Raw genomic sequence first — 16,048 nt, forward strand, 5'->3', positions numbered from 1 at the left:
TTATATGATATATGAATCGTTAGTTGATTATGTGATATATCGATATGACATTTGTATGGAAGTCTCCAGGGGATTCCTGTGGTAGTAGATTAAGACCATGAGGAGGTTCCTATGGCCTTTGGTATAAGTCCTTGGAGGGTTTCCATGGCTTCCTAGTATGATTAGTTGTTTAGCTCGTAGGTTGTTTCTATGGTTAGTGAAGACCGTGTAGAGGTTCCCACAGCAGGTAACCAAGATCACGCGGGGGTTCGAGTGGCAACTAGCAAAGTCCATGTGGGGGGTTCCCACGGAAGTGAAGTTCAACATCATCTTGGTCTTTCTTCTTCAGGTTTTGATGGTCTAGTTTTATTACTTAAAGCTATCGAGGAAAGGAAATGTCACACCCCCGACCGAGGCGGCGGTAGATGTTGGGTTGTGTGACTTAGTGCATGGATCACAAGCACTTAGATATATAGTACAAATACAACAATAACTAAACAATATTTTTATTTCATCTTGAAGTTTGAATACAAGTTACTTATAGGTAATAATAAAGTACATGAATACCCTTAACAAGCTGGAAGATATAACAAAAATTAAAAAGTTAAGTCACCTGAAATCCATGACTATTTTGTCGTCTGAAATGCTTGTTAGTGATCTACTGACAATATATGTAGTTTAAGGGTAACACATGGTCGGTGAGAGTTACAGGTTTTTTGTTAGAGCAGTAATGATACTTTTAAAACGATCAAAAATTATTTTCTTTGTAAGTACACTATACTTAATAATGAGTTTGTAAAAAGCCTTTAAAGAAACTTTGAAAACCAAAAGGTATTTTTCCATAAGTAAAACCATACTTATAACTATATTGTGAAGTAAGAAACCAAATCCACAGTTTCTAGAGAGAAAGAAAAAAGAGAGAGAGAGAGAGAGAGAGAGAGAGAGAGAGAGAGAAAGAGAGAGAGAGAAAGAGAGAAAGAGAGAGCGAGAGAGAGAGAGAGATCTACATAATGTGTATAAAGAGTCCTATAATCGAGCTATGTGACTGAAGTAACCCTTACAACACTTCATTGGACGTTATGGAATCGACTAAGATATTTATCACTTGCTTCAAATCAACCTTCGAGGTTGTAGCTAGCAAACTTAGGTGGAGGTGTCAACCCGAATAAATCTATACATACGTATCCTGCTCTGAGGCTTAACTGTTATAGTGGTGAGGGTATACTAAGTGTTTATACTTTGGTTATGAACATTGTCTCACAAAAAAAAAGTCATTAACTACTGTATATAAATAACCCTCCGTATCTCTAACTTATACGTGGATAAGCATTCGGGGCGTATTAATCGAGAGTCAATAGTTTTAACTTATACGTAGATAAGTCACTAGGAAAAATGATTTACATTTCATAAATTTTACAAAAGTCAAGTATGTTTGATAAGTATATACGTAAGAGCGTACGATACTCGCTTAAATAAGTGGTAAATCTCATAGTTGTGTGTACATGTGCATGTATAAATTTCAAGTCAAATTATTTGTAACTTATATATATATATATACACACACACACACATACATACATACATACATATATATATATATATATATATGTATATATATATATATATATATATATATATATATATATATATATATATATACATGCATGTAAGTTATGATCTTTGAAATACTACAAAGGTGGTAATGTCACATATTATAAGATTAATGACACACATTTAACGACATAAAATTATAATTTCTTTCTAGTAAAAAGATTTGTTGTTTTAACTAGTTTTAACCTTTTTCAAAAAACTATAACATATGAATATATCAATTTTAATAACTACTTCTCGTTAAAGCTATATATTTCAACTAGCAATCATTGTAACCAAGATACGATTTTAATGAGAGTTTGCATAAATGAAACAGTGAGCTCATTTATCCCCCCCCCCCTGTGAAATGTATAAAAACTATAAAAAGGGGCTATAATAACTTACCTTAATGTGTGAATTAGTTATATACTTGAGAGCATGATTGTGTTTGGGAAGCACCGCGAGATAACACCAACTGGCAACAAAATTTAACATGGGTTTGGAGTTGACATAAACACACGAAACAACAACAAAATAACTTCAGGCTTGATCGAATAGTGCAACAAAAGAATAGGAAACATGATAATCAAAATTATGTGGTTGTGATCAAAGGAGGGGTGCCCGACAACCTCCTGGTTTCGGTTTTTTTGGCCGACAGTGGCAGCATTGCTGTCATTTTTGCTCCAACGAATAACGATATAGGGAAAATAGATGGAGGATGAGGAAAGGCGGGTGCTAGAGGGTGTTGGGTGGTGGTTTCTCGACAAAACATGTGCAAAAGGAGGGTGGAGGGTTGATGGTTCTCGATGGTTACTTCCACCTACGGTGGGGGAGTATTTGGCCGAGAAAGAGATCAAGGAAGAGAGGAAATGAGGGAGGGATACTTGGTTGATTTGTGTGATGAAATGGGAAGGCCAAGGGCTCATTTTATTGCCTCAAAAAACTATGCATGGCTAACCATTCACTATGCTTCCATGGTAAGTCAAACACACACAAGCACCGCGCTTGTCCTCTTGAAGTGAGAGGATAAGGTGGTGATGGAGTAAGGTGCTGACGGTGGACGTGATTAAGGACAAGAGCATGGAAAAAGGGCTCGCCATACACTCTTCCATGCAAGCTTTGTAACGCCTAGTGATGTCATCAACCTCAAAAAGCCCCTAAAACCATCCTAGATTTATATGCCAAGATCCTGATGTCTAATATTTTTTTTCCGAAAGGGGCAAATGATAGAGCCGAGTGCACTAATTCCAGAAACCCAAACATGTTAAGTTTTCAAGTTTTAGAACTCTAGGAAATAGTGTGACCTGAAACGTCCGATTTTTCGACATTTACAAATATTTTTGTTTAAAATATTCTGAGTATGGAATCAAACAATAGACTATAACCTGAGTCCAAAAACATTCTCAAAATTTCCATCTGAGATCGTATCTTTTGAGTATGAACTCCATTTTTACATTCTTTATATTGCCGAACTCAGGTCAACATGTACCATGAGACTAAAGTGTTTGGTTAATAAGGGTTACAGTTTGTGTTGTATTTTTCTTTTGTGATTTTCCGTAATTGGAAATAAGATACCATCAGATATCTTATTTTAATTGTAATAACACTATTTATTATTCAAAATATGCATTAAATTTCAATTGGCCAAGTTACAAAATGGTCCGCTCTGAAATGACTGTTTATAATTTTATACCTAACTTATGGGATGTCACATTACCTCCAAGTTAAACGAATTTTGTCCCAAAATTATTTTGTTCCTTAGTCGAGGGAGCACCGCTGAATAGTTGTTGATATTTTTGTTTCATCTGATCATCGCGTTCCCAAGTAAACTTCGGCCCTCTACGAGAGTTCCATCGTAATTTTACTATAGGTATGCGACTTTGTTTAAGGCTTTTGATTTCTTGATCCATTGATCTCCACGGGTTCCTCCATGAAGTGATGTTTAGTGTGGACCTGGATCTCATTGAGAGAAATAACAAGGTTCTTATCAGAGAGACACTTCTTGAGATTACACACTTGGAAGGTATCGTCAACTTTGATGAGTTCTTCAGGTAACTTAAGTTTGTAAGCCACCAGACCAACCCTTCCTATAATTTAAAAAGGTACGATGTATCGTGGATTTAGTTTATCTTGTTTTGCAAATATAATGACACCTTTCCATGGTCTGACCTTTAGTAGGACACGTTCTCCTACTTTGAATTCTAGGGTTTTATGTATCACGTCAACATATCTTTTCTGACGGCTACATGTAGCCTTTAATCATTCCTTTATCTGAACAATGTTTTGCATTCTTTCATGAATGATCTCAGGATCAGTAAGTAGAGTATCTCAAACATGATTTCTAGCCAGTTAAGTATCTCCAAATTCTACCCAACATATCAGAGAATGAAGTCTATGTCCGTACAAGGCCTCGAATGGAGCATCCTTTATGCTAAAGTGATAATTATTGTTGTATGAAAACTCAACTAGCTGTAAGTATCCAATGCATTACCTAAGTCTATCACACAATCGCAAATCATGTCTTCTAGAGTTTATATCATCCTTTCCCCATGTCCATCCGTTTTAGGAGGATATGCAATACTCATGTCTACTTTGGTTCCGAGGGACCTCTACAATGATTGAAAAAGTATGAAAGTGAATATTCTATCTCGATCCGAGGTAATAGATATTGACACACGGTTAGTCTGGATATTTCCTTGAGATAGGTCCAACTGAGTTTCTCCTTTATATTTGTTTCTTTGATGGTTAAGAATTGGGCGGACTTGGTCAAATGGTTAACCACTACCCAAATGGTCTCATCAATGTTTAAAGTTCTTGGCAACTTCATTATGAAGTCCATGGTTATCTGTTCCCATTTCCATTCTGGCATTGACAGTTTTTGTAGTAGATTAGATGGCTTTTGGTACTCTGCTTTGACTATGGAGCAAGTAAAGCATTTACTGACATATGTGGCAATCTTTGCCTTCATGTTGGGTCACCAACAAAGTTTCTTAAGATCTAGATACATATTATATGATCCGGGATGTATCGAATATCTCGACTGATAAGCTTCATTTAAAACGTGACTCCTGACATCACCAAATTTTTGGGCCCAAAGTCAGTTCATGAAATATCGTTTTCCGTCTTCCTTGAGGCTGAACTGTTTGCCCATTCCACGTAGGTTTTCTTCTATGGTATTTTCGAGTTTGAGTGCTTCTAGCTGAGCATCTCGAATTTGGGTGGTGAGAATGGAGTGGATTGTTAGGGTTAAAGGCATTACAGGAAGTGGGTTTTCTCATTCGTTCCTACTTAAAGCGTCTACTATGACATTTGCTTTACCAGGATGATAACAAATTTCACATTCATAATCATTTAGCAATTCTACCCGCCTTTGCTGTCTCATGTTGAGCTCTTTCTGATCGAAGATATGTTAAAGATTTTTGTGGTCGGTGAACACGAGACACTGTGTTCCGTATAAGTAGTGTCTTAAAAATTTTAAGGCAAAAACTATCGCTCCCAATTTTAAGTCATGGGTAGTGTAGTTGGTCATGTTTTGCTTAATTTTTCTGGATGTGAATGACTTTATTCCTTTACATCAATACGCATCCTAACCCTTAGTGAGAGGCATCGCAGAATACTAAAAAGTCTTTTGTTCCCTCTGGAAGAGACAAAATTGGTGCACATCACAACAATTTTTTCAATTTCTAAAAAGAGGACTCTTGACTGTCTCCCTAATCGAACTTCTTCTCTTTATGGGTTAGAGAAGTGAGAGGCTTGGCTATTTTGAAGAAATTCTCAATGAATCTTTGATAATAGCCCGTAGGCCCTAGGAGTTGGCGTACTTCGATTAGTGTCGTTGGTGCTTTCTAATCCCTAAATACTTCAATCTTCACGGGATCGACATGAATCCCTTCGCTACTGACCACATGGCTGAGAAAATGCACTTCATTCATCTAGGACTCACATTTAGAGAACTTTGCATATTATTTCTCCTTTCTTAACAATTCTAGAATTAATTGCAACTGTTGACCATGTTCTTCCTTGGTTCGTGAATACATTAATATCTCATCGACGAAGACAATCACAAATTTATCCAAATAGGGTTCACACACCCGATTAATAAGGTCCATGAATATGGCTGGTACATTAGTCAGTGCAAATAGCATAACTAGAAACTCGTGGTGAATGTACTGACTCATGAATGCAGTCTTTGGAATGTCTGCTTCCTGAACTCTGAGTTGATGATAGTTGGATCTCAAATCAATCTTCGAGTAGAAGCAAGATCCTTGTAGCTAATTGAATAGGTCATCGATCCTCGGGAGTGGATATTGGTTTTAGATGGTGTGTTTGTTCAACTATCGATAGTTGATGCACATCCTAAATGGCCAATCCTTCTTTTTGACAAATAATATCGGAGCTCCCCATGGAGATAAGCTTCGGTGGATAAAGCATTTGTCAAGAATTCTTGGAGTTGACTGGAGATTTCTTGCATTTATGATAGAAATAGATGATAAGGAGATCTTGCCACTGGAGCTGCAACCGGGATCAGATTAATTTGGAATTCGACCTATCTGACTGGAGGTACTCTAGGCACATCCTTTGGAAATACATCTAGGTAGTCGAACACTTGCAGAATGTCTTTGATTTCATTACCCTGGCCTTGCATATCCACCATGTGGACTAAGAAAACAAAGCATCTTTTCTGTAAACACTTTCTCACGTTCATGCAAGAGATGGCTCTTATATTCTTTCCAGGTTTATCTCCGTAAATCACTAGGGATTCATTGTTGGGTAACGATAGTCAAACGACCTTTTTGTAACATAAAATCTCCGCTCGATGAGGTAATAAACAATCCATTCTTATGATTACATTGAAACTTCCAATGGTCATAGGAATTAGCTCGACGTGAAAAAACGTGATTATTTAGGATGAGAATGCAATTGGTGAGTATTTCTAAAGTGCTTTCTAACTGGTCGTTTGTTAATTCTACCATGTAATCTTCGTTAATTGTGCATGATTTATGGTTAATCATGCTTCTAAACTTACAGTAAATAAAGCTTTTATCAGTACCAGTATCAAACGATACAAAAGCATAAATATTGTTGATAGGAAACATACCAGTAACCACAGTTGGTTACTAGCAAGCATCTCTAGCACCAATTACAAATTCTCTTCTATAGGTACCTTGATTCTTCAGTTTCGGACAGTCCTTCCTAATATGGCCTAGTTGATTGCATTCGTAGCAGTTACGACTTCCTCTTAAGTTATAGTTTTTGCAGACCATATCCCTACAATTTCCGACATGATGGAAATTACACTTAGTACAACAGGGTAAAGCCTCAGTGTAGGGCTTAGATGGAGAGAGACTGTTTGTAACTGTGGCGTAAATAACCACGAGTTCCGACTTTGGTGTGTGATGCTTGAAGTTCCCTTTTGATTTACCATGGAACTATTGTTTTGTACTCATTGTCTAGTTCTTTTTTGTTTGTGGGGTCATGGTACCCTAACAGATACACTACTCAGTCAATTGATAACCCAATCGCTTAGCACTATCAAAGGTGGTGGGTCTGGATGCAGTAACCAGACCTTGAACTGGCGAAGCTAATCCCCACATGAAACTTTAGTATTTTTGTATTTTGGTTTCACCATCCCCAGGTAAAGGTTTGTAAGGTCGTTAAATCGGGAGGTGTAGGCAGTTACCTCTGATCCTTTCATAGCGAGATTCCAAAGCTCCTGTTATAGAACATGGACTTCTTATCAAGGACAATACTCCTTGATCAACATTTTTTTAAAGGTTCCTAACCCATGACATAAGATGCATTGATTATTAGGGATTTGGCATGATTATTCCACCAAGTTAGGGAAAAATCCATTAGCGTACAAGTAGCATATTTGACTCACTAGTCATTAGTGCAAGAACTGATGCAAAACATTGTCTGCATTTTCTCTATCCAACAGGATAGACCAACAACTCCTTCCATGCTATAGAAGAATTAAAGTTTGCAGGCTAATAAATCCTTTTATGAATAGGATCTAGATTTTTTTTGGTTAACGACTGGAATACCACCACCATTTCTACTATTCCTTGAATATTTATTCCGAGAAGCTTCATATGCAGCCAAGGCCATGGTAATCCCTTGTGCAAGGAGGGTCTGTATTACTGTGGGTTGAGCACCGACCCCACCATAATTAACATAGGTGCATATTCCAGGTTTATTAATGGTATGACTTATGTACGGTACCAACCTTTTTCGAGGTATTTAACTTAAAGGATTGAGTTATTACTTTTAGTTGAAGATATATTAGAATTTTATTAAGTGTTCTTATCGCAGGTCAGACTGTACATAACTCTTATATTTATTGTTAGTGAGGTTTGCAATATTATTAATTTTTGTTTTGTACTCCACGAGTATCAAGTAAGGATCAGCCAGGTGAGAAAGTATCGGAGGGTAGGACTATTTTGGCGTGTAACCGCTCTGAAATCCAACAACCCAAGCGATAGTTTAAACTAGACACCTCTCTCATAAGTCGAGAAGTAGGGTAATTAACAACAATAATTTTATTAGGAACTTGTAGTGATAATTGTATTCCTCATTCGAGGATACAATTTCTCCATAGCATCTAATACCAATCCGTCACACCCTCGACCGAGGCGGCGGAACATGTCGGGCTATGCGACTTAGTTCATGGATCACATGCAATTGGATATATATATATATATATATATATATATATATATATAGTAAAAGTACACCAATAAAAAAATAGTAGTCGTATTTCATGTTGAAGTTTGAATAAAAGGTTCATACAAATAATAATAATAAAGTACATGAATACCCTTAACATGTAGGCATATATAATAGAAACTAGAAAACTAGTTCGCCTGAAATCCATGACTATTTCGTTATCTAAAATGCTTGTTAGTGATCTCTTGAGAATACATGTAGTTTGAGGGTTAACACAAGGTTGGTGAGACTAATAGGTTTTCTGTTAGAGCAGTGGTGATACTTTTAAAATAATCAAAAAGTATTTTCTCAGTAAGTAAACCATATTTAGAAATGAGTTTGTAAAGAGCCTTGAAAGAAACTTTGAAAACCAAAAGGTGTTTTTCCATAAGTAAAACAATATTTATAACTCTTAGAGAGAAATCGGATTAGTGGTTTCTAGAGGAGAGAGAGAGAGAGAGAGAGAGAGATCATGTTAATGTTTATAGTGAGTCCTATAACTGAACTATGTGACTGAAGTACCCCTTACAACGCTTCATTGGACATTATGGAATCGACTAAGATATTTATCACCCACTTTAATTGGTCTGTCAAAGTTGTGGCTAGCAACCGCAGGTGGGGGTGTCAACCCGTATAGATGTACACATACGTATCTTGCTCTAAGGATTAACGATTATAGTGGTGTGGGTATACTAAGTGTTTATAATTTGGTTATGAATAACATCTCACTATAAAAGCCATTAATTAGTGTATACGAATAACCTACCCTATCTTATACATGGATAATCATCTGGGGCGTAATGATCAAGAGTGAATAGCCCTAACTTATATGTGTATAAGTCACTAGAAAAAATGATTTACATTGCATAAAGTTTATAAAGTCGAGTATGTTTGATAAGTATATATATATATATATATATATATATATATATATATATATATATATATATATATATAAAAGAGTGTACGATAGTCACTTTAATAAGTGGTAAATCTCATAGTAGTCTGTACATGTGCATGTATAAACTTCAAGTCAGAATTTTTATAACTTTTATATATATATATATATATATATATATATATATATATATATATATATATATATATATATATATATATATATATATATATATATATATATACTACAAAGGTGGTAATGTCACATATTATAAGATTTATGACACTCGTTTAATGACATAAAATTGTAACTTGTTTCTAGTAAAAATATATTTTATTTTAACTATTTGTAACCTTTTTCAAAGAACTATAACCTATGAATATATCAAGTTTAATAACAAGTTTTCGTTAAACAATATATATTTTAACTAGTAGTATTTGTAACCAAGATACGATTTTCATTAGAGTTTGCCTAAACGAAATAGTGAGCGCATGTATCCTATATATATATATATATATATATATATATATATATATATATATATATATATATATATATATATATATATATAAAATGGGCTCGTACGCACTCACCTAAATGCATGAGTTCAGTTTAGACCCGAGAATGTGATCGTGTTCGGGAAGCACCGCGAGAAAACATCAACTAGCAACAAACTTTAACCCGAGTTTAGAGCTGATATAAACTCAGGAAACAAAATTAAAATAACGCGAGGTTTGATCGACTAGTACCAAAAAAGAATGGGAAACATGAGAATCAAAATAAATGTGGTCGTGGTCGAAGGAGAGCCTGCTCGGTAGCCTCTCGGTTTCGTTTTTCTTAGCCGATGTTGGAAGCATAATACAAAGTTTCAGTTTTTCAGACTTATTAACTAGGGTTACAGATTGTTTTGCATGTTACGTTTGGGATTTTCCACAATTGAAAATAAGATAACATGTGGTATCTTATTTTAATTGTAATAATTGTATTTTGTTTTTCAAAATATGCATTAAAGCTCAATATGTCTGGTTACAAAAAGGTTCGTGGTGAATTGACTATCTAAAGTTTAAGACCAAAATTTCGGGATGTCATATGAAATAAGTTGGAGTAGCTTGGAGTGACAGATTCAAATCAAACCATTTATGATCCATATCTGTCAAATTTTAGCTAATTATATGTTTTTCGTTCAAATCAGGGGAGCAACAAGACACTCATGAAAAAAATTCAAGGATACTAAAGAGACTAGATATACCAAGAAAGGTAAAACAATTGATGCCTGTCTATCATTAAAGCTTTAGAAATTCCGATCTTGAAAGGGTGTTTCAAATGAAAAGCAAAATGGTTCTAAAAGTTGTTTCCCACTCCAACAACTACCTAATTCTCTCTAGCTTCATCTCTTAGAGATGAAAGTAATATATAAAACTTATAAATAAAGTTATATTGTTTTTGTTAAAAATATTGCTAATTTGTTTTTCTCTCAGTATCCCATGTTGAAGTAGGTTCAGTAATCTCTATCGCCTAGATTATGCAAGCCGGATCAGTTATTGTCCATACCCTAAATTCATTCATCTTTTTTTATGAAAACTTTAACCCGATTAATGTGTTCTTAAATAACACATGATACTATTAAGTAAGTGGAGAGGCTAATTTGTTGAAACTAAGCTAGTTGAATGGAGCCTATTGCAAGCTCTACGTTATAGAATGAGTGTTGAATGTAAAACGATTAAGAGTTATGCCAATACGGTCTCGAAGGAGGCCGTTCTTGCTTAACACTATGTGTGTATACTTGCTTCCCTTTTCTCTATTCTATGTAATAAAATTAATTGTTCTTGTTGATCTTAATTTAATTGGATATTTGTTTGAATTTTTCCTATGGATAACCCCTTTTTCTACACATGAATCATGAAGGGATGGTTGTGTTTGAGATGTTGAATAAGGCTTTGGAAAACTTATAGTACTAAAATTGGTTTCATTATGGAATACTTTTTTAAACTGTAGTGATATATTATGAAACAATTGAGAGTATGATGCTAAATCTAATAGTATGGGCTAAATTGTTTAGATAGAAAATATCTGTAGGTGTGAGATTATCATCATGACATAAGCATGAAATGTATGTTTCAAAAAACAATATATAATAGTTCTATGATGTACCTTTTTAAGGCATCATGTTTATGTAAATATGTTACAAGGCTTTTTAAGGTTATTTTTTAGTTGGATGATGATGTGAAATTGAAATTAGGTGTGTTATTGATGATATTGTTTTGAGACGCTTGCAACTAAAGACGCGATAATGGAGAAATGATTCATATTGTGGAATTTAGATCACAGATTCCATCTTTTCTTGCTGGTGTCCCTTATGTCGTCTTGGATATAGGTATGTCCCATTAACTATTATAAAAACAATTTAAAACTAATTTTAATTGAGATTTAATTATTTATATTATTGTTAGATATATGCTTCCTCTGTTGCAGGATGGTTTCGGTAGGCTTGAGAGATTAGGTTGGAGGGAATCGTTCCCTCCCAACCCATCGAACCCACTGTCACATCAATTTTTGTCTATTGTTTTTCTTCATTTTTCTCAACCCACAACACACGGAAATCCTGTCTTTTTGAACCTACTCAACCCACTCAATTAAAAAAAAATACAAAACTTTTCATAAGAACTTGTTGTTATAAGAACGAAAGATAACTCACAAGGTCAAAATGAAAACTTGTTCGCGGGTAAAATTACCATTTGACTTTCTCCTAAAAAAAATACCCCGTAAATTATAAGAAGTTCCAAAATTTATGTGATCAGCTAAAGCTGTTTCAAACTTGACATTTTATTTTTAGTATTGAAATTGTGATTTTTCACATGAGATTGCAATTTTTAATTTTCATTTTTTCCATCGTCTTCTTTAGGGATAAATGCAACAGATAGCAGTGTACTCTCATTTAATTGTTTATTATAACATCTTACTTTCATTGTAACATCTTTTTGGCAAAAAGGGTTGTACGTTTTGAATGAATTGGAATTCATAATCGCACTTATTATTGACCATTATTAAGGCTAGTAAGTTGCGTTCTTCATCTCTCAGGGTGTTTTTAATTTAATTTTTATTTTATTTAGGATTTGGTGGTATAACTTGTGGCATACATGTATTTATTTTGATTGAATTATTTTGAAGTTACATAAATAAATGAATAGCTGCCTTCAATCGGATGTAAATTACCGATTTCGAAAGGAAATGTAAAATGTGAAATTGAGAAGAAAAAGATGTGGGTTATAATTATGAGAAATTAAATATTCTCCTAACTTTTTTTTTATGTCTATCTTTAAGGTCCCGACGGGTGTAATTGATACTCTTGAAAAAATAAAGAGAAAAGTTATCTGGAGTAAGGAATACAACAAAAAAAAAACATATGTTGGATTGGTTGGGAGAAGATTAACGCTCCTTAAAAAGTGGGTGGTATCGGGTTAGGCTCGATACAATCACTGAACATCTCCTTATTAGCAAAATGGTTGTGGCGACTGAAATCAGATAGTAGTGAATTGTGGGCTAAAGTCATTTGTTGTGTCCATAATTTAGAAGGAAGACATTGGTCTTGTTTTGCTAGTAGTACTAGTAAAGGAGTGTGGAAGAACATAACAAAAATCAGGTCTATGATGGCGAAAGTCAACATCGATCCTAAGGAGATTGTATCATGGAACTCGGATAAGAGATGTTGGGTATCTGAGTTTGTGATTGATAACAGATTCTCTGTGAAATTATTCAGGGAACGGCTTGAACTTGCAGGCCATATCGTGTGTTATGGTCCCTTTGACTGGAACAAGATGATCCCATTCAAGATTCTCTGTTTCACATGGAGAGCGAAACAGGGCAAAATCCCTTCAGCAATTGAACTTCAATCAAGGGGGATTACTATCCCTTCTACTGTGTGTGGTGCATGTAAGCAAGAGGAGGAGACTAGTGATCATATGTTGATCACATGTCAATCGGCGAGGACTGTGATGAATGAAATCCTTAACTGGTATGAAATCAGGTGTGATAACTTTAATTTGGTAAGGGACATGCTACTATTTCTATCGAGATGGAGCAAATACAAAAAAGGAGAAGCCTGTTGAACGTAATTTTATGTGGAGTTTTGTGGTGCATATGGATCGAGAGGAACAATGGGGTATTCAATAACATTCCTATTGATCCGGCGAACATAGTAGAAAGGGTAAAATCGTTATCTTTCATTTGGTGCAAACACAGGGGGCCATACAAAAATATTGATTGGAGAATTTGGAACCTTTGTCCATTTCTTTGTTTCTTTTTTTGTACTTTCATATACCCATCATCTTGATGTGGGTTTAATTTTAATATATTTGCGGTTTCCAAAAAAAAAAATCCTTCTACCCATTTAAATGATTACATGTGTTATATTTGTATCCTAAAATTTTATTAAATGAACATTAAATATTACACATGATATATTTTAATTGGCTAGGAGGATATATAAGAATAAAATCTAAAAGGATATTTAATCTCTCTATAATTATTTGATGTAGTCATCGTCGTCATTAGTTTCTCTAAGGTTGCTTGAGAAATAGGAAATGAATAAAATTGACATACGATTACTACATGACATTCCTTTTTAAATTAATTTTGAAAAACATCTCTTTGATAGTGAATGACAACTTTACCCATTTATTTAAAGATAATGTTGGTTAAATTTTATCCATCCTTGCTTATCACTCATGCTGAATAGATAACAAACTGTTTTGTCGGGTAATTGATAATTTCCATTTGTTTTCTTATCGACAAGCCAATTCATAGTTTAATAGATGAGTTGAATGATGAACAATGTCTTGTTGAAATTCAATGAATAAAGTTAAGAAAAGTGAATGCTATAATGTTATTTAACAGATATAGCTAGAGTTCAACCGACAATGACAATTAAACTCTTGGGAAAAAAATGTACTATATTATTTTTTTACGTTTAAAATAAATGTTATATTGAACTTTTATATAGTTCAATACAATATAGGAAAAAAATAATAGAAGTAAAATGATAATATAACAATTTATTAAATTCGATATGGTTCAATGCACCATTAATACCTTTAGACGGGTAACCGATCCAATAAGAAATTGCATGTTAACCTATTTTGTTGTTTAGTTCTACTTAAATAAATGCACGTCGGCATGACTGATTGTTAATGAAGTTATAATTTAGAAGAAACAATATATCCGTATATGTGTATAATATCTGAAACTTACCTTAGAAGAAATGCAATGAGAAAGGTCAAACTGGGGGTGATGCAATTTAAAGCACTCGCCACGGTTGCAGAAGTATATGTTAAACCATATGCATATGCATTAAGATGGATTGTGGATCCGAGGGATGACAAAACAAAAATCTTGATCATCACTACAAGGCTGAGCGTTGGTCTTTCTTTCCTGTAAGTTTCATGCTCATAGTTTACGAATATATAACTCTTAACTAGCAGTTAACTGATAGAGTAGAGATGAATGGATTACCTTTCATATACAAAAGCCAAAGGGCAAAAAAGAATTGTGCTTATTAAATGGCGATAAACCACAAATATAAGCTGATTAAGTCCATTTGCAAACCCGATCTTCATTGTAATACTTGCTCCTGCAAAAAGAAACTGTACAAACACCATTGCAAAGTAGGGAAAGCTGCTGGTATTCATGATATGGGTAGTAGATAGATGGCTACATCTTGTCTCAAACATATATGGAAAGTTAAGGTCATAAAAGCATTAAATAAATAATAGCAAGTTCATTCATAGTGGAAAGGGATTGTAGATCATATAAAGGGCCAATTGGTGTAACAACCCTTACATAAAAATGCATGTCTACACATCTTGTAATCCTAACTTCTGGCTAGCTCCTTTTCAACAAAAAAAAATTTGTTTTTTTTGTTTCGAAAATAGAAGATCATGTATGGTGACAGTAAAGTAAACAAATGGGATTTAAATACAATATAACTTTTTAACAATCAATATTTTGTTAACTTAAGTTGCGAAAGCCGTGCATCATGATCATGACAATATGCAATACCTAACTTATAGGAAAAGATAGTCTTGGCTTCATTCTCTTCGCCTTTAAAATAAGCACCCAAAAAAGCACCCAACATTTGTTTTATTCTTAAATGGTTGTTTTTTTTGAACGGCAACTTTATTCTTCTTAGTTGCTAATTAAAGCACTCAAAACACGAATGAAACATGTTATCACTCAACCAAAAACTCCCATAACTTTTAGTTATTTGACAAGGCTGCAAAATTGGGTTATGTGGTATCACCACAAGGAATGAGGCCTATACCAATGATATTTTCAGCAACTGTGCAGACAACATGTCTTTTGTAATGCATATACCGACAACTTATCATCGGTAAAAAGTCGCCTGGATAGCCCCATCAAAATGCCGTTGGGATAAATGTCGGCGGTACAGAGCCACCAATGCAGGCCACATGTCCTAATCAAAGGGTCGTCGAGACTAATTTTTGCGAAAAAAAAAGTTTTATTATAAACATATTCAGACAACATGTCTGTAGTGGCATTGATTATGATGAAAAATACAAAATAAGAAAGATCACTACAAGAATGTCACCCTTTAGCGACACCACTATTACCAACGACATGGGCTTTTAATCGGATGTTGTTATGTAATTACCACGACATTTATTACCACCAACCAAAATCGTTAATTAAAAAAAAATTAAACTTAAAATTGTTATTTTCGGCGACACTATTACCGGCGACACACCTCATTACCGGCGACATATATCAATAGCGGCGATAGTATGATCAATAGCTTCGAGGCACTAGCGGCGACTTATTATTGGCGACGCGTCGCCGCTAATACTATTACCGGCGACAACC

General features: G+C 34.5%; 1 protein-coding gene across 1 annotated transcript in view; it reads right to left on the reverse strand.

Moving 5' to 3' along the window:
* Positions 1 to 15,055, reverse strand: part of LOC145012298 (WAT1-related protein At5g64700-like) — a 29,302-nt gene extending 14,247 nt beyond the window's left edge. The window contains exons 1-2 of the mRNA XM_078971090.1: positions 14,681 to 15,055; positions 14,420 to 14,599 (exon numbers count right to left, since the gene is read on the reverse strand). Coding sequence (XP_078827216.1) covers positions 14,420 to 14,599; positions 14,681 to 14,898 — 398 coding nt within the window. The 5' untranslated portion in view covers positions 14,899 to 15,055. The remainder of the gene's footprint in view (positions 1 to 14,419; positions 14,600 to 14,680) is intronic.
* Between the last annotated feature and the right edge of the window lie 993 nt (positions 15,056 to 16,048).

This window comes from Lactuca saligna, chromosome 8 (genome assembly GCF_052625555.1).
Source record: "Lactuca saligna cultivar CGN05327 chromosome 8, ASM5262555v1, whole genome shotgun sequence".
Taxonomy (NCBI): Eukaryota; Viridiplantae; Streptophyta; class Magnoliopsida; order Asterales; family Asteraceae; genus Lactuca; species Lactuca saligna.